Source organism: Lissotriton helveticus, chromosome 3_2, assembly GCF_964261635.1.
Source record: "Lissotriton helveticus chromosome 3_2, aLisHel1.1, whole genome shotgun sequence".
NCBI classification, from domain to species: domain Eukaryota; kingdom Metazoa; phylum Chordata; class Amphibia; order Caudata; family Salamandridae; genus Lissotriton; species Lissotriton helveticus.
The window spans coordinates 256,450,017-256,472,695 of NC_136062.1; the positions used below are offsets into that span (position 1 = coordinate 256,450,017).

Below are 22,679 nucleotides of genomic sequence, written 5' to 3' on the forward strand. Positions count from 1 at the left end.
TGTAAATCATTCCTATTATCATAGGCCTCACTTTGCCTAGAACGTTTACCACTTGCTAATAATTGAGAGCACTAAGTTGTCATCCCATTTTGTTTTGGAAGCAGCAAGAAATAGTTGTCATCCCAGAAATAGAGAGTGACAAAAGCGTGTTTACCAGAGTGCAATGTGGGATTCTCACTGCCTTAAATGGTCAGCACTGTTTGGCTAAGAAAGTAGCTAAAACACATTGGACCCCTATCTGTTTTACTTCGCTACACGTGGAGGACATTAATAAAACCTGCCGCAAATCCATCACAATTCCAAAACAACTAAACTTACCATCGGCGACCTTATTTTATTTGGTTAAAAATGATAGTTGAGAAAATATTGGAGAAAATTCACTCTGAATAATTCTGGAAGAGAATAGGTAATCAATATAAAATTAAGCAGTATAGTTTTTAACATGGTTTATTGTTTAAAGTACACAAATTTAAAGGCTCTGCCTAGAAAACAATGCCTGTTTTTAATGCGATTTACATGCCTGGTGCATCCAGTTCCATTATTGGTGTGTCCAGGTTTGCATCCGCCCGGATAATAAAGGGATTCTGAGAACTATTTAAAAACGTCAACAGTTTCACAAGAAGTCTTCAAGATCTCACTGAGATTTGGAGGCATTTGTCATAATTGTTTATACAGATGTGCACACAGTTCTGTTAATGTCAAACAGGCAACAATGTAATCTGATCTGATAGAGTAAAATCTCAGCTTTTTATCTACATAACAACGTAAGACTTCGCAAAAGATTCTTTTTATAATGCCTCACATTAAACTCGTAAAATAGTGCCCCCAAGAGCTACATGTCTCTGCTTAAAATTTCAGAATCTACTAAGTTTAACCTCGAGGCTCATATTTTTATTTATTTCGTTCAGTGCTGTCTAATGAGAGCTGTGCAGCTACTTCGGGGCATAGTTAAGGGTGACACTACTTACATTTCATGGTAGGCACAAGCTTCATTTTTATTGCAGTAGTAGAATCTCCTAAACATTCTGATTTATTGGTCTACGTGTAACTCACGTAATTTCCTGTTTTTTCATATTCAAATCACATAGCTTTCTCTCAAGGGAGAGTTAGTTTGACCAGAAATATCCCAAATATCCCATGGGAACTATGGGAACTGAGCACAGAAGGTGCCTTGTACTAGCAATGTTCACCGCGACTTACAGAAACTTGGACAGTGGATAGTCAAAGTGGGGAGGTAGGTAAGATTTTGCTCGTAAACAAATTGCGAGAATGGAGCTCTTTCTTGTAAAGCACTACAAGAGTCCACCTTTTCAGGTTTCAGTCCTTGTGGGAATTACGCGTGTTACATGAGAAACAGTACCTATCTTACCACTTTAGGGGACTTTCCTATGCTTCCACAAACTGGTCTGATGAAAAGACTCTTTTAAATAAATCTCTGGCTTTCAAATCCCCAGCCCTTTAAATTGCTCCTGCAAAATGTATCTTAATGACGTTATAATAACTTTTTGTGAATATGTTTATGAATCTGTGAGTTATTCACACATTTTTGAGTCGATACTAGTCTGGTCAAGACAGGATATAGAAACTGAGATGAGAATATTATGAGCCTCATAGGATCAAGAAATAGCAGTGCATCACCCTTTTACATATGGAACTGCACAATAAGCCCCGGTTTTTATCGGTTCCATCTTAAATTGGGTAGAGTTCTACTATCGAATACAATGGAGTGGTCCACTACAAAATGGAAGGAGGCAGCTCTTTCTAAATGATTCCCTTCATTAACAACGGCATTCAGGTAGAAAGGTTAGAATCAGATGTATTTAAGATTAGTATTTAGGTGCAAATTACTTTTACAGTCCATCACCTTTCAGTTGATTGAGAACGTATTCCGAATACATTAACAGGCGCAAAATAACTATGCCACACTGGATGTTCAAACTAAAACTAGTGTGTATAACACTACAATTGTGTATCATAAGAACCTAAGTGACACTGATGATTATGAGTTTCCATTGCCCCTGCTCTTTACAGTCATTAAATGGAGCGCAGAGTGTCAGCAGAAAATTGAATATATGTGATTTTAGACTAACATTTTGCCTTATTCAAACATGTACGTTCATCCTCATCGCCGTCTTCTTCATCATGTACTTTGAAACAGTACTTTCTGAACACTCTACCATCTCTGCTACTGTACACTACATCACATTCATCTGGGCTTTCGTCCCCTGCATCATTTCCTTGTGTCATGACCACCTGGTCTTCAACATGTTCGTAGACCGGGATCACTCGCGAATTGCCGTTCAACCTGTCGTAACTCTGCTTCCAGCAAAACCTCTTTTTAGATCTGGCTTTTTGTAAAATGAGCCCTCCCATCACCAAAACAAGAAACAAGGTCCCAAGTACTGGTAATATCGTTGAGAAATCTAGTGACGGTATGGTCGTTTTTGATGTTGGCATGTAACTCTTTTCCAAGGCTGCCTTCTTCGTTTCAGTCTGGGAGATCTTCGTACATAATGCTAAAAATGACCATAGGAGAAAACAACAGCATTATTTTCATAGCAAAGGCTGCATCAAGAAACACTGGTGATAATATAAACATGCATTTGTAGAGTTAAACAACTCATGGTTGAAGAAGTTTAGGGTCTTGATAAAAAAGCCTTAGTTTTTAATAATGATAACACTTATTAGTAGCAGTCTACTATAATTCAATCAGAAATCGACATGCCCTCTCAAGGCCCTCTTTGCCGCATTAAAAGGCTAGAATCATTGTTTTTACTTGAGCATATCATGCACTCTTTCTTTAGTGCACATAACAGTGAAAATATCAGCTACCCAAATTAGCTTGTTTCTTTATTTTTCTGCTCATCTATGTTATTATATCGAGGAATGTGAGTTGTGTTCACAGCATGTCCTACTAAACATCACAGTACATGTAGGGCACAAAATGCGAAGGCATTAATTACAGGATAGAGGTTCCTGTCACTGTACACTTGTTGACTTTTACAGAGAAAAGGTTGGGCTTGAGAACCTGAATCCATGAACAGAATTTTATGGTAATCAGTCTTTTAAAGTCCAGAGACTTGAAGATGATTTCAGGACACCTGAGCTCAAAAAACAGTGACTACAGAAAGTCTAGTCTTCTGGGTCCCTTGGAAATCCAAATACAACACTATTTTCTGAGTGATGAAGGAATGGTATTCCAGAGAATGAATATCTGTAGTTAGCCTTCCAGACTATTGGTGTATGAAAGAAGCGACTTATATGAAGGATATCTTAACGGCTCAAAGCGATGTTTTAGTTTCATAATTTATTCAGGGAATATGACTCAAAGTTATCAAGCCACAAGACATCAGCAGACTTTGCGAATCGGACAGTAGAATAATACCTGCTGCCTCACTCTAAAAGAGTTGTAGAACCCTTTAGATAGTTCAATGTGAGTTCACAAATGGGGACAGATTAACAGCCCTACTGTATGTGCAATAGTGGGAAGGTGTAGGATATTGAGTATTATATCATGCCACACAATATTTTAGATGATTAAGAGCATGTAATTTCAAGACATTACCCAATGAAAGAGTATGCCAAAGTTGCAAGTGAGGTGAATTTAGCCAATAAAAGGAAAGATCTGCAGTCGAAGTGGCTAATGCCAGCTACTGTGTCTTCGCAAAATGTTAGGCCAGGTGAAACAAGGAGACAAATTTGCAAATAGACACTTAAGAGAGAATGAAAGAGACCCAACCCCTTAAGATTTTGAGGACCAGTTGGAGTCACTAGCATACTGAACATTTTAACAAGCATTGCCAAAGCCAATAGATGTGTGGTTTGAATTGCATGTGTATTGAGCATGAGCACGCTCTACAAATGTCAAACTATTGGTTTGGCAAATGCTTGTTTTCCAGGGGGCACTGGAAAGATACTGCAGATTGTTTTTAATGGATGCTGCAGTAAAAAAAAGATTGCTTTCATATCTGTACTTTCTATTTTTCAGTTGGTTTTGTCACCACTCAATCCCAAGTGCTGCAAGGCATCATAGTTGAACAGTAAGTCAATATAAAGTATGTACAATAAAGTTTCAAGATAGCTATATGTTTGCATAAATGGGGTGGTGTTATCTGTGGATGTGCATTTGATGGATTCCTTGTAGATGATAGTGATATATATAAAAATAAATATGTATGTAGAATGTTTTTTGTTTTGCTAAAAACTTTGGTGCTGTTTGTCAAATCTTCACGGAACTTCGGAAAAAAATGTTCATCTAGCTCGGTTTATTTATGCAATGTTTTGTGGTGATCAATCAAGCGGGGGCCAAGAAAAAGGGGGATCCCAAAACGTTGATATCGCATAGAAAACGTTACTCTCCAATATAGAAAAAAGGCTGGTCAGAATTACACAAAATATGGCAAAAAGCTAGAGGTGTGAGCAGTAAAAAAGATGGAATTTGATCACTGCACTGTATATGTACCATATTGGTGAAAATATATGTGGTAAGACATTTATTTCAATAGTGCAGTGGTCAAACTCCATGTTTGTACTACTGACACTACGGGTCTATGAAATAAGACAGTTCTGGTTCTGATGAAATGCCTTTGCATATTCCCAATACACAGAAAAGGTCAGTATGGCATAAACAATGCATACAGATATGCGGGAGCATCACAAGCCACTCGAGTAATTCCACCTTCTGTGAGTCAATACCCCTCCTCATATTTAACCATGGTAATAAATAACATATTATGCCCTGCACAAGATTCTATTCAAGTTCAAGTTCAAAAACCAACTTCATTTAGACTCCATAGTCCTTAAACACATGAAACAGCATAAATACAATACATTAAAAAAAATTAAATATTTGATAAACTCAACATCTTAAAATTCACGATTTAAATTATTATACCATATTTTCAGATTCGATTCACTTTTATGGAGAATTGCGGGTTTGACAAGTTTTTGATACCATAGGGTACAACCATCAAGATCTCTGGATAACATACACTTAAATAATTACAGACCTATCCTTAAACAGCTAACAAGGGTTTGGTTAATGCTTTGCTAATTTGAATAACTTAACGAATCCCTGTGGGTTCATTCAATCTTTCATCCTTCCGAAATTGATAAAATCAGCACCAATGAATTCGGTAACAACAAACACCTTTTTTCCATGGCAGTGAGCTTTACAGCTGCATGCGTTATGTTATGCTATAATTACAGCTCGTTTCCAAGCATTTTAAGGGTATCATGCCGGTCCCAGGCCCAAGATGGACCTACACTGGCCTGAGAAAATACATTGTCTATGCACCCCTTCTCGCTCCCACTTAACAGAAGTATATACATGTATGTCCCAGACAGAGATGCTTTAGACCCCTCTCAGGATATCCACATCCCTCGAGCTGTGTGGGATTGTGTTGAAGTCTGATTAGAGTTAAAAATGCTCATTTAGATGGAAGGGTTTAGTAGTAAGAAAACATCTAAAATACCAGGATTCTCATTCTCATCATATTGATAACGTAATTGAAAGACACGGTTATCTAAAAAGTGCAATATATTGTGGAGGCAGACCACGGTTAGGGTGGAACATCCTAGAAGGGAGCTAGGGCAAGTACTGGAATAAGAGGATGACTGAGCCTCACACCTTACCTCGTAGGCCCCTTGAATTCCTTATTTCAATGTTATAAAATTTGCAAAGCGCATAGCTGCCCCAGCAACGGGGCTTCCCAGCACTACTCCAAATGAGAAACAGACTGCAACTCTCAGCTTTAAAATAGCAAAGAGAAAAGAGACCCTAAATAGAAAAAAACACAGGTCTTCCGAGTTTACCTGAATTGAAAGGGATTCTGAATATTCCTAATAGAAAGGGGGAGCACATTCAAGAGAGCCGGGGCATTTGAGTGGAAAGAGCGGCCTACCGCTCTTACTGTATTAACAGGTGGAATAATTACCACATTGAGCTCGGCCGAATGCAGAGGAAGTGAGGGACGGTCGATACAGAGGTATTGCAGGTTTGACAGAATAGGAGCACCCTGGTAATGCAGAATCTTCTGGGCGGTACACAAGGTCTTAAAGTGCAAACGCTGCTCCGCAGAGAATGTATTCAGTCTGCGAATGAGACCGGAGGCAGAGCAAAACCTCGGAAGGAAGAACAATAGCCTGTCCGTCGCATTTTGTGCCAGCTGGAGTCTTCTAGTTACAGACTTGTTGACTCCCAAATGCAGGATGTTGCAGTAATCTAGCCGGGATAAGATAACTGACTGAATAACAGTTTGTCGAATACCTGGATCAAAAAAGCCAAGGCCGAGTTTAAGCCCTCTCAGGAGTCCAAAGCATGAGCCTGCTACTGATTTGGCATGTGCTTCGAAAGCTAGGGTGTTATCTAACCAGACATCTAGGTTTTTAACCCCTTCGCTTCGGGGGTTAATCCCCCGCTGTGCTGGGGGGGGCAGGGTGAGCGGGGCGCGCACAGCGCCCGCATTCTCATGACTAGCTGAGCTCGTCATGAGGCACGGCGCTCCTGTGCTCATGACGAGCTCAGCTCGTCACAGGTGCATTACCTGCCGTGGAACGCTCAGCACAGCAGGGGAATTATCCCCGCATGCGAGCGTTCCACGGCTCATGACGAGCTGAGCTCGTCATGAGCACCGGAGCGCCGTGGCGCATGACGAGCTCAGCTCGTCATGAGCCTCAAAGACGTTAACAGAGGTCTTGGGTATAGGGGGGGATCCCAGGGAGGGAAGCGACAATGGTCCTCCAAAGAGTGAGTGTCTTTCTCTAGTGGGCGAATTTCTGTTTTGCTTGCTTTCAAGCGCAAGCAATCAGCATTCATCCACTCTGCTACAGCGAGTATTCCCTTTTGAAAATTGGCCAGGTCAGGTATATGATTGTTATAAAAAAGAGAGCACAAGCTGAGTGTCATCTGCATATGACACAAGTGCAAGCCCTGAGGATTTGATGACATGAGCGAAAGGTTGGATATATATGTTAAACAAAGTAGGGCTCATAGACCAGCCGTGGAGAATGCCCTGTCGCAGAGTACAAGATTGAGAGCTGTTGGGGGGACACAACCTGAAATGATCACTCAGATTAAAAAGAGTCGAACCAGGACAATGCAGACCCACCTATGCCAATATACAATAAGCGCTGAAGTATAATTTTGTGAGACACTGTATCAAATGCAGCGCTTAAGTCGAGCAAATCAAGGCTGAGGATCGGCCATTGTCCAGAGTACTATAGAGTTCCTCTGTGACTGCAAGCAGTGTGGATTCCGTACTATGCGCTGGCCTGAAGCCACTTTGCGAGATTTCAAGAATTTGTTTATCTTCCAAGAAATGAGCTAGAATGGCGTTGATATGTCTCTCTGTTACCGTACCAAGGAAAGGCAGGAGGGAGACGGGGCAAAAAAAAACTTAGCTTGGAGGCATCCAAAGATGTTTTTTAAGGATGGGGATTACTTTAGCATGCTTCCAGTTGGCAGGTACAGAAGCAGAAGATTGAGAGAGATTGACCAGTACCAGACAAGGTGAAAGTAGATAGTCCCGAAGTTTAATGAACAGATCTGGCTTAAATGGGTTGACAGGAAAACCTGATTTAACTTGTCTGCATAGGGTCAGAAACCAGGCTGACGCAGAGGGGATAGGCAATTGCGCTGCGGTGAAGCAATCCTGGTAGAACTATCTGCCACAACATGGGCACGTCAGAGGTAAAATGCAAGTAGATATCCTCCATCTTGCAGATAAAATATTCTGCTAACCTCTCGCAAAGTGCAGGGGAGGCTTCGATAGGGTGTGCAGAAAGCACTGGTTTAGTGAGGCCATTTACTAGGTGGAAGATTTATTTGGCAGGGTAGTTACTATTCTTAATTTGATGTACAATGTATTTTGCCCTAGTTTTCCAAATCAATTTATGATACAACTTAATGGCTGCTCTATATCGTATTTTGAAGTAGGAGTCTATGATTTCCTCTCAGATGGTCTTCTAGTGCCTTACATTGCTTTTCGAGCAGAGATCAAGGTTTCATTAAACAAGGGAGCAGCATGCTCTTTCTTTCTGTCTACCAGGGATAAAGACATCTAAGGTTGAGGTAAGCCAAGATTGCAAGATTTGGTGCCTCTACATTAGAGGTCAGCTGAGGGCGCAGGACTGAATGAAGTTCCCACATTGTTCGAGGTCGAGCAAATGCCAATATCGTTTTATGATAGGAGAGGAGGTAGATATCTGAATTTGGCGGGGCAGGTAGAAGGACATGGGGATTGCAAAATGGTCAGTCAAAGGCAAAGATGGAGGAGCTGTTACCCTAACCGAACATAAGTTTGAAAAAACTGGGTCAAGAAGGTATTCCACTGAGTGTGTGGCACCGATAACTGCCTGTGTAAGCTGCAGTGCAGCAAGGTCACCAACCAAATTAACAAAAATGTTATTGGAATTAGCTTCCTTATGTAGGTTAAGATCTCCCAAAATATAGAAGTTGACAGCGTTAATGATTAGTAAAGGAGTTAGATCAATCAATGCAAGCTTAAAAACTTTAAAAGCACCCTGGGAGCGATAAATTAAAATCCCAGATGAAGAAAAAAAGGTTATTAAAATCCATTTTTAACAAGATTCTTATTACAGGGGGTCACGAAACAGGTATATCTCTCTCTGTAAATCACAGCAATGCCGCCTCCTCTGCCACTGGTTCTATCAAGGTTCTTCAAGTAATAGCCACGGGGTGTTTGGTGAAACTGCAGGTGCTGGGAATAGTCAGACTAAGGTACGTGTGTCAGCTATCACTCTGCAAAGGCACTCTTTCACAAAATGCAAAGAATGCTGTCGGTTTATGGTTGAGGACCTGAGGTTCAGTGATTAATTACATTTTTCTTGAGCAGTAAGCACTCCTTTGCTTGCTATTTCTGTCTGTCTAATTGTGGGTTATAGTAATGTCATGGCTGGGTCTGGCGCCTGCCTTTCACCATGCTGCACGCCCCTCGCATGATGGAGGCAGGGTAAAGCCCATTGCGCTCTGCCCCGAGTTTCACGGATATGATGATGCCATTTTCCAATTTACAAGACATGTAGAAAGAGGATTTTCAAGGAGTGGGCTGGTTATGAGTTAGGTGAGGACCATGACCCAAACTGCCATGTCTTTTTGTTACTTCTGTCAGCAAGTCATGCTTTTGTTAGGTTTGTCGTGTATGACTGTGGAAAAGACAATTGTATATACAGGAGGGATGTGCAGGGCTTCATCCTGCACGTGCCGGGCAATGACGCACCTGCCAGAACTTTGAGTGTTGGTGCGATGAGGCGGCCTGGGCACGGGCTTGTGTGGGGTTTACTTAGTGTGGGATAAAGTAAATTAAAATCCCAGATGAAGAAAAAAAAGTTATTCAAATCAATTTTTAACAAGGTTCTTATTACAGAGGTTCGCGTTACAGGTATACTCTCTCTGTAAATCACAGCAATGCCGCCTCCTCTGCCACTGGTTCTATCAAGGTTCTTCAAGTAATAGCCAGGGAGGAGCGCTAGAGCAGGTTCAGCCACTGAGGCCTGGCTCAGCCAGGTTTCTGTAAGAAACAAAATATCTGGAGAATTGTCTTGAATGGTTTCCCCATGACAGGTTTTCACGTCTGGGCTTCATTGATAGCCTGCACTCAATACAAGTCAGCTAGGTAATATATAAGTCATCTACTCTCCATCTACTGGCCTCCGAGGAGGGTGTGGCCTATCGATCCATCCTGGGCCAGACTGGAAACCAAAAGCAGCCCTGGCAAAACCCAGCCCCACTCCCCTTGCCTCCTGAGCTCTCAAAGCCGGCCTCCCAGGGGTGGAATGAAAGGCCCGCCCAACGCTGGCTTTGTCCTTGGAAGAAGGCACTTATTTTTTCATTATTTTTGTGTTTCAGACTTAAAACGATAATAGATGGCGAGGCATGAGGAGACCAAAAAGAGCAGAGTGATTATATCTCTGTTGAGGGTGTTTGGTGAAACTGCAGGTGCTGGGAATTTTCAGACTAAGGTACGTGTGCCAGCTATTACTCCGCAAAGGCACGCTAACAAAATGTTAAGAATGCTGTCGGTTTATGGTTAAGGACCTGAGGTTCAGTGATTAATTACATGTCAGCAAGTCATGCTTTTGTTAGCTATGTCGTGTATGACTGTGGAAAAGACAATTGTATATACAGGACGGATGGGCGGGGCTTCATCCAGCACGTGCCGGGCAATGACGCACCTGCCAAAACTTTGAGTGTCGCTGCGATGAGGCGGCCTGGGCGCGGGCTTGTGTGGGGTTTACTTAGTGTGGGATAAAGTAAAGAGATATCTGCTGGAAACTTCACATCTACGGAAGCCCGTGGAGAGACGCGGCATTAACAGTGGCATCACAAAACGTGACGGGCCTCCGTGCAACGTGCACGGAGCTCTCTTCACAAGAGTCCTGATGGCAGGAGCCTTAGAGACTTTTCTCTCGATCAACTTTGCAGTGTACCCATTGACAAAGAGACCCTTGCCTCACATACGAGTAGCATTTCCGGTGCAGAGTGAGAGGCTCGTCAATTCTACAGTAGATCTGGGTAGGGGGCAAAGTAATTGTGGCTGCGGGTGTTTGACAGTTGATTCAATGGGATCTTGTAGAGCACAAAAATATAAAAAGTACTGTAGCACCATAGCTAGGAATTTAGACTGTTTACTACCAAAATGTAAAATCAAAAATAAGGAAAAGACATCAGCTCCCTGGTGAGGATTCAAAAGCACTTCGACTTTTCCGTAGAAAGACACAAAGGAATTGGAGAAGACATTATGAAGAATCAGATAAAAAATATTTTAAGTCAGTTCAGCTTAATTATAAAATAGCTACTGCAAAAGCAATAGCTAACTTCTATGCCACTGCTATAATGAACTCCACGAATAGCACAAAAACTCTTTTTAAGATCTTTAAGGACATTACTTCTCCCATTAGTCAATGTAACAAGACAATTGCCTCACAACAGCTCTGTGACGACATCTCGTTTCATTTTCAGGAGTAGATTAATAACATTGTTGGGAATTTATCCCCTCATAATATTCCGGCTATAGATATCGAACTGGATGAGCCAGGAACTGAGCTTAGTGATCACTCTCTGCTAACTTATTTTTCAATTACTCAAGGAGGACTTTTTTGCAAGCACAGCTTATAGCATCTCCTCACGCTCTCCGTTAGACTCTGTCCCCCCAGAATTTGGAAACAATTTGGCCAAATCCTGTTTCCATGGCTTCATAAAACCTGCAACCAGTCCTTGGAGGAAGGTGTGGTTCCAGCTGTATGGAAGCAAGCAATGGTTTCTCCGTTGCTAAAGAAACCATCGCTGGATTCTACACTACCGGCCAGTTTTAGGCCAATCTCTCTTCTCCCTTTCCCAATAAAAATGTTGGAAAAAACAGTCAGCAGAATTCTGTCTAAACATCTAGAGGAAAACCAGTTGCTGGATGAATTCCAGTTTGGTTTTCGACCAGCACATGGTACTGAAACGGCATTGACCACAGTGATGGATAACCTTCGACTGCGCGCCAACAGAGGGGTCGCCTCGATCCTTGTCCTTCTTGATATATCGGCGGCCTTCGACACTGTGAGCCATGCCGTTTTGATGCAAAGGCTGTGGAACAACGGGGTGAGAGGAAAAGCTTTTGAGTGGCTGCAATCCTACCTCCTGGGTCGCCAACAGACGGTGACTTTAGCACAGTTTACATCAAAAGTCTCTCCTGTCCATTATGGAGTTCCGTAGGGATCATCAGTCAGTCCCATCTTGTTTAATGTTTACTTGAGACCTTTATTGTCCATCATAAAGTCCTTTGGTATCAGCGTGATTAACTACGCGGATGATACCCAACTGATTTTCTCTCTAGAGGATAAACAGGAGACATCGCTTGAGGTGTTCCAGGAGTGTATGCGGAAAACGGCTGGCTGACTCAGAGGTAATTCCCTTCAACTTAATGGAGGGAAAACAGAGGTGATGTATTGTTCAGCTGCAAAAATTCCAAAGAACCTCCCGACTGAGCTTAGGCTCACTCCAGAGGAAGATTCATTAAGCCCGGCTAATACCGTGCGAAATCTCGGAGTGCTAATGGATGCCAACCTCCAAATGGTGTCTCAAGCCAACAAAACTATTCAAGTCTGTTTTGTTTTAATCCGCATACTGTGACAGACTCTTCCCCTATTACCAAATGACTCCCGAGCATTGGCGGTGAGAAGCATAGTGCTAAGCAGGCTGGATTACTGCAACTCCCTATATTTGGGGGCTCCCCAGTATATCATCCAGGGGTTACAACGGGTGCAGTCTGCAGCAGCAAAGTTGGCTCTGAATAGATCATGGAGCTCCTCCACAACTATGGCACTGAGGGATCTCCATTGGCTGCCAATAAAAGAGCGGATTAGCTTCAAGTCATTATGCATCGTCTTCAGAGCGGTTCATGGAAGCGGACCATTACCCTTGCAGGAAAAATGTAACTGGTACAAGCCTCCCAGACACTTACGGTCTGCTAACACAGGCTTAATATCTATTCCCAGATTTAAACAATCCGGAATGGGGGGCAGAGCTTTCAGTGTAGCAGCTGCACAGTTATGGAATGGGCTGCCACTGAATCTTAGGTTAGCTGACTCCTTGCTGGATTTTAGAAAGTGTTTGAAAACCCTATTGTATCCCAGAAGTTAATCAATCTGTCATCATCACCTGAGCCGTAGGTACAGTTGCTCCTTGATTGTCTGAGCGCCAGGAAACCCGTAGGGTGATAGTAGCGCTTATACAAAAACTCACTACAATACAATACAATACAAACAAACACCCGAAGGATTCAGGGCTTTAGAAGTGAGGATCAGCTGCAACAAACAACTCAACATAAAGAATTGGTCTCAAGTGCCTTTCTGTAGAATACTACCTCTAGAGGGGAGAGGTGTGGTGCAGCGGCCAGGGCAGCTGACTTCAGAGCACAGGGCTCATGGTTCACTCCCCGGCTCCGGCAGCAGCTCAGTTCAGCACCATGTGACTCTGGGCAACAGCTCACTTAATTTACACAACGGCCCCCAGCGCCTTGAGACCTGTAAGGGTGGGTAGTTTGTCCTTTTCAAATACAGATTTACATTTCTCTTCATGAGGCTAAAAGGCGTCCAAAAGTGCTGGATAATGCACTCACCTGACCTGGACCGTATACATTGCGGTGCAGCCAGCGGAGAAAGAGAGCCAGGCAGCAGTAGCCTGGAATGCACTTAGGCAGCAGATTCTGAGAAGGGCAGGGTCAGTCTCATAGGAAGCTCTTTGGCAAAGACAGAGCCCTCTCTTGAATTCACCTTGAGACCAGGTGGCTACCGCAGTCTACACCGGTCTCTAAGACCATATCATATTGAGGATTGTAAAGGTTAGCTTGATAGGGTCGTGAGGCGAGCAGTATGGTTGCTCCCTAGGTCTCTGTTTAGGGACAGCTTGCCTTAAATGTGACACATGGTGTCTCAGGCGCCAGCACCCTATGCTACCCTGAATTCCAATTATGACATATATATGATGGCCCACTAATTTGATCCCTTAAAGAATAATTGCAAATTGCACTATGTACCTGAGTACTACAATACCCCCCCACATTTTTTTTTATAAGATCCCTTCTAGAAATGCCTCTTCACAGCTTTGAAGAGCAACTCTGAGCTTTGCTCACTATTGCCATGGTACCTCTGATCTTTATGAAGCTGCGTAAGTTATGATGGAGTTGTTGTAGTTTCTAGTTAATATTGGTTAGAGCTTGAGACTAGTTGGTTATAGACACAGCTCTAATAGAGAACCTGGAGAACAAGGGTCAGAGCAACAAAGACTTACACTGGGAATGTCAAGTGGAACCTAGAGCGAGAAAGAAAAGCATTGGCATAGCCAATAAATCTCGCCTTTGGGACCTTATAAGTGTTTGGCCATGCAACGGTTGATGTTGTTTTGTTGCACCAAGGATATTGTGCTGCATAACTAAATACTTATAAGGTCCCAAAAGCGAGACCTATTGGCTATGCCAGTACTTGCTTTTTAAAGCAACTGTACAAATAAATTCACATTCACATATTTACTACTACAAAGCAAAGGTCTAATTCCAGTTTATTACCACAGTAAAGGGAAATTTACTCTAGCCATTGAACCACTGGCACAACAACTCGGAAAGAGCACATCTCGGGATCCAGGTAGGCTGAGAACATTGAAGATAAGGTACCCTTTCTGGTACAACAAGTTTCTTTGTAATTTATTTTCTAGATACTTACCAAAGAGTGGAGAATGAGTTCTATTATACTGTGTAAATAACCACGAAAATAATCCATCTGGACCATCACCTTGGGGATAGCAGAGATTTTACAGGTTTTTAAAACTTTATTATTAAGATAAACATCTCTTTCCATCTTCTATCTGAAATGGCGAAGAATAGTATTTTCTTATGCAACTCTACATTTTACTTCGTTAGCTCATCATAATCATTTGGTAAATGACAAACTCTCCATTTACGTTTGTTGCGCTAGTCAGCAGCCTGCCTGCTCATCAAGGACACAGTGTATGTTAGATTTTCCTATCTGCTTCAACCAGCAAGAGGACGACTGGTGAAAGTTCTCAATATTCCCAGTGCTATAATTTACTTTAAATAACTCCATCTTCTTTGTACAATACTTTTAAATAAAAAAAAATTCCCTGTCTCAATCTTGTTAAACTATTATCTAGAAAGTTTTTACAATATCCTAGCACACATAAACCCCTTTCATCATGTTCATAACATTTATATACACAAAACAGCAGCAATTGTTCGACTCAATCTTTTTTCTTTCTTTATTCCAGTTGTTCCTGCCAACACATGTTTCTTCGCTAGTTGGGTTGGCCACCCGCGACTTCGTCAGGGCTGAAAAGACATATATACAATGTGATGTGACAACATCACACATCTATTTTCCTCATATTATATACATTTGTGTGCAAAGACCCACAATCCCCATAATAAGGTAAATTAAGCACCCGAATGTTGTGAGTTGGTGAGACTGACATTTTATGCATGTGGATCCAACCACCCTATGAGTGAAACAGTGTATCACTCTAGATTCTAAGCAGGATCTCACAATATTACTTTACATTATGTTTGGCACAAATGATCTCATGTTGTGTCCCAAGTGTCTGGTGTTTAAGCTATTTCATGCTTAGTGATGAAGTACAGTGTGCACAGTGCATACCCCAATGAATTGCACTTTAAATCACAGGAACTGCAGTCTTGATGCTCAAAGGCGTTAGCTTTGAAAGTTCAAGTTCAGATTTCCCACATGACTAGTAATGTGTAATCTTGGCAAAATGACTGTCTTTGTTTGTTAGCGTTGTTTTATCTTAGTAGATAGTGGGTGTTTAAAGTAAACAGGCTGCGTATCCCATTTTAAGTGACTTTAAAAAGCAAGACATTTACAGTATGAATGTTCAAAATGTTTTGTGAGTCTTGGTAGCTGTTTAGTCAGAGCACTCCAGATGTGAAAGATTGTTGTCATGGAGATTTAGGAGGGTAATTTTAATAGGCACAGATAAGGCCAACAAGCCGTTGTGAAATCCTACAGCACAAACAAGAATATTGAGAGAGACTTACAGAGTTTTAGGTCTCTTTTTTCTATATTAATTTCCAGGAGGTCATACTAATTATGTTTTGCCTCTTTTCTCAGTGGAACCTATAAAAATAGCCCAATAGCCCTCTTCTTTGGGCACACTGTTCCCTACCGGCTCATCGTGCACCTCAAAGCTAAATTGCGGTGAGGTTAATGCTTTTAAGTGTTCTCCCTCGATTGTTTTGACATGAGCATGCTCAACCCAAGATTTGATTGTACCAGGTGGAACAACTTATATTTTAATAATTGTGTGAAATCACTTGTCTAAGAAATGGATATGAACTACAACCCACATGAGGATTTAGTGGTGTCTGAGATTGATAAAAAAAAACCTCTATGACGGCCTGTTTCTTTCTATTTGTAAAACAGCTCTTTCACCAGTATTTTGGTCACACTCGTAATAGTGTCTGGATTTAAATAATACCCCACAATTCCCAAAATACTTAAAATGGATTTGGCACCTGCTATCAGATTAACAGCTTCACTCTACTTGTACAGACCTGTTTTTTAAGTCGAGCCTAGCGCAGCGCGCATGCGCTGTTCGAGGAAAACAACCTCTTGGAATCCCTCTGGACTTTTCACACGCTCATGCATGTGTTTTTTTTTAGCATTTTTTCTATTGGGTTTTGCATGCATCTTTCTATAAAGACAGCATGCAATTGGGCAAAGGTGGGTGCATGTCCCACCTTTCCCAAAAAATGTATCCGCCCACGGTCTACGGCTTGCGGTTATGAGCAGGGGCGTCATCTGTTTGTGATTACGTTCCAATTAGCACGTCAGCGGTCGCCGCGCCGCCACGCATGTTTAAGTTAGGCTTTTCTGTTGTTTGCTGACAGAAATGGCAGCAGTGTTGTCCTTCAGCTGAAAATGCCATTATTGTGGCTCCTTCCTTTCTCCCACTTCTCCCTGCACTTCATAATGATTTTGTCCCAAACCCCTTGTCTTTTTCCAATTTCATTTCATCCTTAGACTTTCGTTTTTTTACCCCCTTTTGTGTTTTACCTTTCTTTCACTCCTTTTTCTCCACTTTTTTCTTTATCCTTTCTCCTTCTAACCTAACCAGCTCAATTGTGTGTGTGTCTCATACTTGTGAAGCTGTCGGTGACTTCCTGACACGCGGCTTGTGACGCAGTGAACGGGCTTATTTATACAGAGTTTTGTTTTTTCGGAGCTTGGCTGCCCGAATAGCATTAAACATTGGAAGGGCTTTATAAATCCAATAACGTACCAGGTATGGACTGACCACAAGTTTCAAACATTGTCAAACTAAACATTAGGGCACACGCATAAACAAGGGTGCGCATGCATGTGCCAACGCCACTTCAGAAGTACAAACTGGTGTACATGTGGCTTTTGTAGTCTGGTCTGCCCTGTTCCCATGATGCACTGGGCCAGGGACAGACTAATTTGCATACAGCCAGGTTCTGAAACTGGGATGGTGCAATGAGCTAAAAAACGGTGTTGGATCTAGCCCTGATCTTTTGACTGGGTGAGAGTACTCTGCTTAATTCAGAGACTCTGTCCATCACCACCCCTTGTTGTAAATAATTTTGTCCACCCTAAGCGTGGAAGGGTATACTCAGATGTGAGTCCCTTGCTCATTGCACCATCAGGATTCAAGCAAGCCGGGCCGAAGACGGCTGGAATGCCAGAAACCGGTCCCCGGAAGCTTGTTTCCTTCCCAGTGTAAGAATTGGCTTTTGTAGTCTGGTCTGCCCTGTTCCCATGATGCACTGGGCCAGGGACAGACTAATTTGCATACAGCCAGGTTCTGAAACTGGGATGGTGCAATGAGCTAAAAAACGGTGTTGGATCTAGCCCTGATCTTTTGACTGGGTGAGAGTACTCTGCTTAATTCAGAGACTCTGTCCATCACCACCCCTTGTTGTAAATAATTTTGTCCACCCTAAGCGTGGAAGGGTATACTCAGATGTGAGTCCCTTGCTCATTGCACCATCAGGATTCAAGCAAGCCGGGCCGAAGACGGCTGGAATGCCAGAAACCGGTCCCCGGAAGCTTGTTTCCTTCCCAGTGTAAGAATTGGCTTTTGTAGTCTGGTCTGCCCTGTTCCCATGATGCACTGGGCCAGGGACAGACTAATTTGCATACAGCCAGGTTCTGAAACTGGGATGGTGCAATGAGCTAAAAAACGGTGTTGGATCTAGCCCTGATCTTTTGACTGGGTGAGAGTACTCTGCTTAATTCAGAGACTCTGTCCATCACCACCCCTTGTTGTAAATAATTTTGTCCACCCTAAGCGTGGAAGGGTATACTCAGATGTGAGTCCCTTGCTCATTGCACCATCAGGATTCAAGCAAGCCGGGCCGAAGACGGCTGGAATGCCAGAAACCGGTCCCCGGAAGCTTGTTTCCTTCCCAGTGTAAGAATTGGCTTTTGTAGTCTGGTCTGCCCTGTTCCCATGATGCACTGGGCCAGGGACAGACTAATTTGCATACAGCCAGGTTCTGAAACTGGGATGGTGCAATGAGCTAAAAAACGGTGTTGGATCTAGCCCTGATCTTTTGACTGGGTGAGAGTACTCTGCTTAATTCAGAGACTCTGTCCATCACCACCCCTTGTTGTAAATAATTTTGTCCACCCTAAGCGTGGAAGGGTATACTCAGATGTGAGTCCCTTGCTCATTGCACCATCAGGATTCAAGCAAGCCGGGCCGAAGACGGCTGGAATGCCAGAAACCGGTCCCCGGAAGCTTGTTTCCTTCCCAGTGTAAGAATTGGCTTTTGTAGTCTGGTCTGCCCTGTTCCCATGATGCACTGGGCCAGGGACAGACTAATTTGCATACAGCCAGGTTCTGAAACTGGGATGGTGCAATGAGCTAAAAAACGGTGTTGGATCTAGCCCTGATCTTTTGACTGGGTGAGAGTACTCTGCTTAATTCAGAGACTCTGTCCATCACCACCCCTTGTTGTAAATAATTTTGTCCACCCTAAGCGTGGAAGGGTATACTCAGATGTGAGTCCCTTGCTCATTGCACCATCAGGATTCAAGCAAGCCGGGCCGAAGACGGCTGGAATGCCAGAAACCGGTCCCCGGAAGCTTGTTTCCTTCCCAGTGTAAGAATTGGCTTTTGTAGTCTGGTCTGCCCTGTTCCCATGATGCACTGGGCCAGGGACAGACTAATTTGCATACAGCCAGGTTCTGAAACTGGGATGGTGCAATGAGCTAAAAAACGGTGTTGGATCTAGCCCTGATCTTTTGACTGGGTGAGAGTACTCTGCTTAATTCAGAGACTCTGTCCATCACCACCCCTTGTTGTAAATAATTTTGTCCACCCTAAGCGTGGAAGGGTATACTCAGATGTGAGTCCCTTGCTCATTGCACCATCAGGATTCAAGCAAGCCGGGCCGAAGACGGCTGGAATGCCAGAAACCGGTCCCCGGAAGCTTGTTTCCTTCCCAGTGTAAGAATTGGCTTTTGTAGTCTGGTCTGCCCTGTTCCCATGATGCACTGGGCCAGGGACAGACTAATTTGCATACAGCCAGGTTCTGAAACTGGGATGGTGCAATGAGCTAAAAAACGGTGTTGGATCTAGCCCTGATCTTTTGACTGGGTGAGAGTACTCTGCTTAATTCAGAGACTCTGTCCATCACCACCCCTTGTTGTAAATAATTTTGTCCACCCTAAGCGTGGAAGGGTATACTCAGATGTGAGTCCCTTGCTCATTGCACCATCAGGATTCAAGCAAGCCGGGCCGAAGACGGCTGGAATGCCAGAAACCGGTCCCCGGAAGCTTGTTTCCTTCCCAGTGTAAGAATTGGCTTTTGTAGTCTGGTCTGCCCTGTTCCCATGATGCACTGGGCCAGGGACAGACTAATTTGCATACAGCCAGGTTCTGAAACTGGGATGGTGCAATGAGCTAAAAAACGGTGTTGGATCTAGCCCTGATCTTTTGACTGGGTGAGAGTACTCTGCTTAATTCAGAGACTCTGTCCATCACCACCCCTTGTTGTAAATAATTTTGTCCACCCTAAGCGTGGAAGGGTATACTCAGATGTGAGTCCCTTGCTCATTGCACCATCAGGATTCAAGCAAGCCGGGCCGAAGACGGCTGGAATGCCAGAAACCGGTCCCCGGAAGCTTGTTTCCTTCCCAGTGTAAGAATTGGCTTTTGTAGTCTGGTCTGCCCTGTTCCCATGATGCACTGGGCCAGGGACAGACTAATTTGCATACAGCCAGGTTCTGAAACTGGGATGGTGCAATGAGCTAAAAAACGGTGTTGGATCTAGCCCTGATCTTTTGACTGGGTGAGAGTACTCTGCTTAATTCAGAGACTCTGTCCATCACCACCCCTTGTTGTAAATAAACATGTTTGTGAAAAGGCACGCTTTCACACCCACACTTATGAGCATACAGCACGCGCGCACACACACACAAACATCACAGATGTACACGCAGGAACAAATAGATTCTCATGCACACACAAACAAACATTCCAGATCTAAGCATCCTACCCCCTCCATCACATACACGGAGGAAAAAGCAGACAGGTACATGCACGTGCCCACAAACCAAAATGCAGACACACACACATTTAAACAAGTAAACACACATAGTTACAGACACTACCCGGTGCACACACAATTAGGAGGTGGATGCCGGCTTGTAGGTCTGAAAGCAAGGAATTGCTGTGTTGATTTCGTGCTTATACACCCATTTATTTTCAGAAAATATCTTTCTTCCAAAGCTTTAGCTCACCAATGTATTATGCACACCTCTAGGTCTCTAAATTTACGTAGTGCTAGACCAACAATATTGGTATTGGGGTATTCTGGTTGGCCATATATGAAATGTATTTTGAAGATACGAGGGGTCAACGAAGTGAAGTTTGGGTTAAGAAGAATAACGATTACAGTATTTTCCTTTCCTGTGCTGGTTCATGTAGGATGCGCTCTAGTCTATGAGCGTGAACGCGATGACGCGTCACGCCATAGACGGGAGCGCGAAGGGCGCGCATGCGCAGTAGGCGCCGGATTGAAGGCGCGAAAGCGGGGAGAACGGAGCTGGCGACCGGAGCAGTCGTGTGAGACGCTCGGCGCCCTCTAGCTCGTGATTACACATTATAATTGCAATAAATACAAGTAAACTCATCTACCTGGACTCTGTGTATATGTGGGGAACGAGGAAACATTACATTGGCGACGAGGCTGGGACCACGAACACCAGGCACTTCAGGGTCAGGAGCAGACCCCCCATAACAGCCCCATATTTACAGCAGTAAGACTCAGCAACAGAAAATCCAGGAACAAACGAGCAGGGGGCGTGGCAGCAGCTGAAACAACTACGAGAATCCACCTGAGCCGGCTCCAACAACCAGGTCAGTGCTGGGCTAGGAAAAGGGAGCATAGCCAGCACCCTGGCAGCCAAGGGCATTGACCCCAAGTCAGAGGAAGGGGCGCAAACGGACGACCCCACACAGACCAGAAGGGATAGCACGCCTGGCAGTCCCAGAGGGCAAGGGAACACGGCAGAGAGTGCGGGAGCATCCGGTGGACTCAGTCAACACAGTGCCCAGGGGGTAGACCCCAGAGGTGAAGCCAGAATGGCAAATCAAGCGTCTGCTCTGATGGCCCCAGTCCCATTCCTGCCTAGACCGGGCGAACCGCAGTTAAAATGGGAGGACTGGAAGGATTATTTTCAAAACTATATTGAGGCACTCGAAGATGAGAATGAAGGGGAATTCACCTCGGAAAGGAAGAAGAGACTATTGCTCCACAACCTGGGCCCGGAAGGGGTGAGAGTGTTCAAGAATCTGGTGCCCAAGGAGAGGGGAGTGAATGAGACAGATGTCTTCAAAAACGCCCTGGATGACCTGGACAGCCACTACCGCCCAGCAGTCTGTGTCTCCATAGACAGGTATAATTTCCAGCAGCGGAAGCAGGAGGCTGGTGAGTCGATTGATGATTACGTGGCAGCGCTCCGACGCCTGGCTATCACGTGCCAGTATGGAGGGCTTCAGGAAGAATATATAAAAGACCAAATTGTTATGCACACCACGTGCAGGTCGGTCCAGGACAAACTGTGGGCGCAGAGTGAGACGTCCCTTAAAGAAGTGGTGGCGATGGTCAAAAAGGCTGAAATGTCACGACGCGGTGCGGAGGCAGCAAAACGGGAGAACGCGCCGAGGCAAATGGTGAACAAGATAGAAGATGCACCCCAGCCTGGGAGAGCCAAGGGAGGATATGGAGAACAGAGGAAGGACTTGAGATGGACAGGGAGGCAGGCAGGCCGCCCTAGTACAGACAACAAGTTTGCGTGTTATAGATGTGGCAGCACGGCACATTCGGCGCAGGATAAACGCTGTCCCGCGTTTCGCGCCAGATGCTCATTTTGCGGCCTGGTCGGCCATTTTGAGAAAGTCTGCCGCAAAAAGGGGAAGAAATCCACGGTCAAGTGCGTCGATGCGGCCGCAGCCGACGTCAGCGAGGAGGACGATTTGGATGACGACGACTTGGTGTTGTGCATCGAGGACCAGGTACTTGAGGTGACGGGGAAGCGCAGAGACAAGCCTCGCACGGACATGCTGATAGGGGGAGTGAAGGTACACGTGGCCGTCGACTCAGGATCTCCTTGGACCATCGTGCAAAGGTCCATATGGGAGGAAGACTTTGTGCCTGTGGTGGGGCCAGACCTATGGCCGCCGGACATCAGACCCATCTCGTACACGGAAAATGCCATTCCTTTGGTGGGGTGTCGAGACTTCGACTTCGAATTTAGAGGGAGGTCAGCCACGTGCACCCTGTACATAGCGGAGAGAGGACCTTCAGTGCTGGGCTGGAGAGATGCAGGTGATCTGGGGATCATACTCAACCCGGGAGGTAAAGAACAGATTCTCTTGACAGACGAGTGGCCCCTCACGAGAGAGGAAGATTGGAAGTCGGCATACCCCAAAGTGTTTGACGGATCAGTGGGAAAGCTGGACAAGTTCGTTCACAAAATGGTCCTCAAGGAGGGTGCAGTACCGGTGGTGCATAAAGTCAGGAACATTCCCATATCTACCAGCGGAGCGGTACAACAGGAACTCCGGAGGCTAGAAGAGCAAGGTGTCATAGAGCCGGTGGATAGTGCAGAGT

The 22,679-nt window shown here is 44.2% G+C and overlaps 1 protein-coding gene across 1 annotated transcript in view; it reads right to left on the bottom strand.

Moving 5' to 3' along the window:
• Nucleotides 1–379: 379 nt before the first annotated feature.
• The window catches only part of LOC144826284 (proprotein convertase subtilisin/kexin type 5-like), a 567,967-nt gene continuing 545,667 nt past the window's right edge, over nucleotides 380–22,679 (bottom strand). The window contains exon 15 of the mRNA XM_078684635.1: nucleotides 380–2,516. Coding sequence (XP_078540761.1) covers nucleotides 2,086–2,516 — 431 coding nt within the window. The 3' untranslated portion in view covers nucleotides 380–2,085. The remainder of the gene's footprint in view (nucleotides 2,517–22,679) is intronic.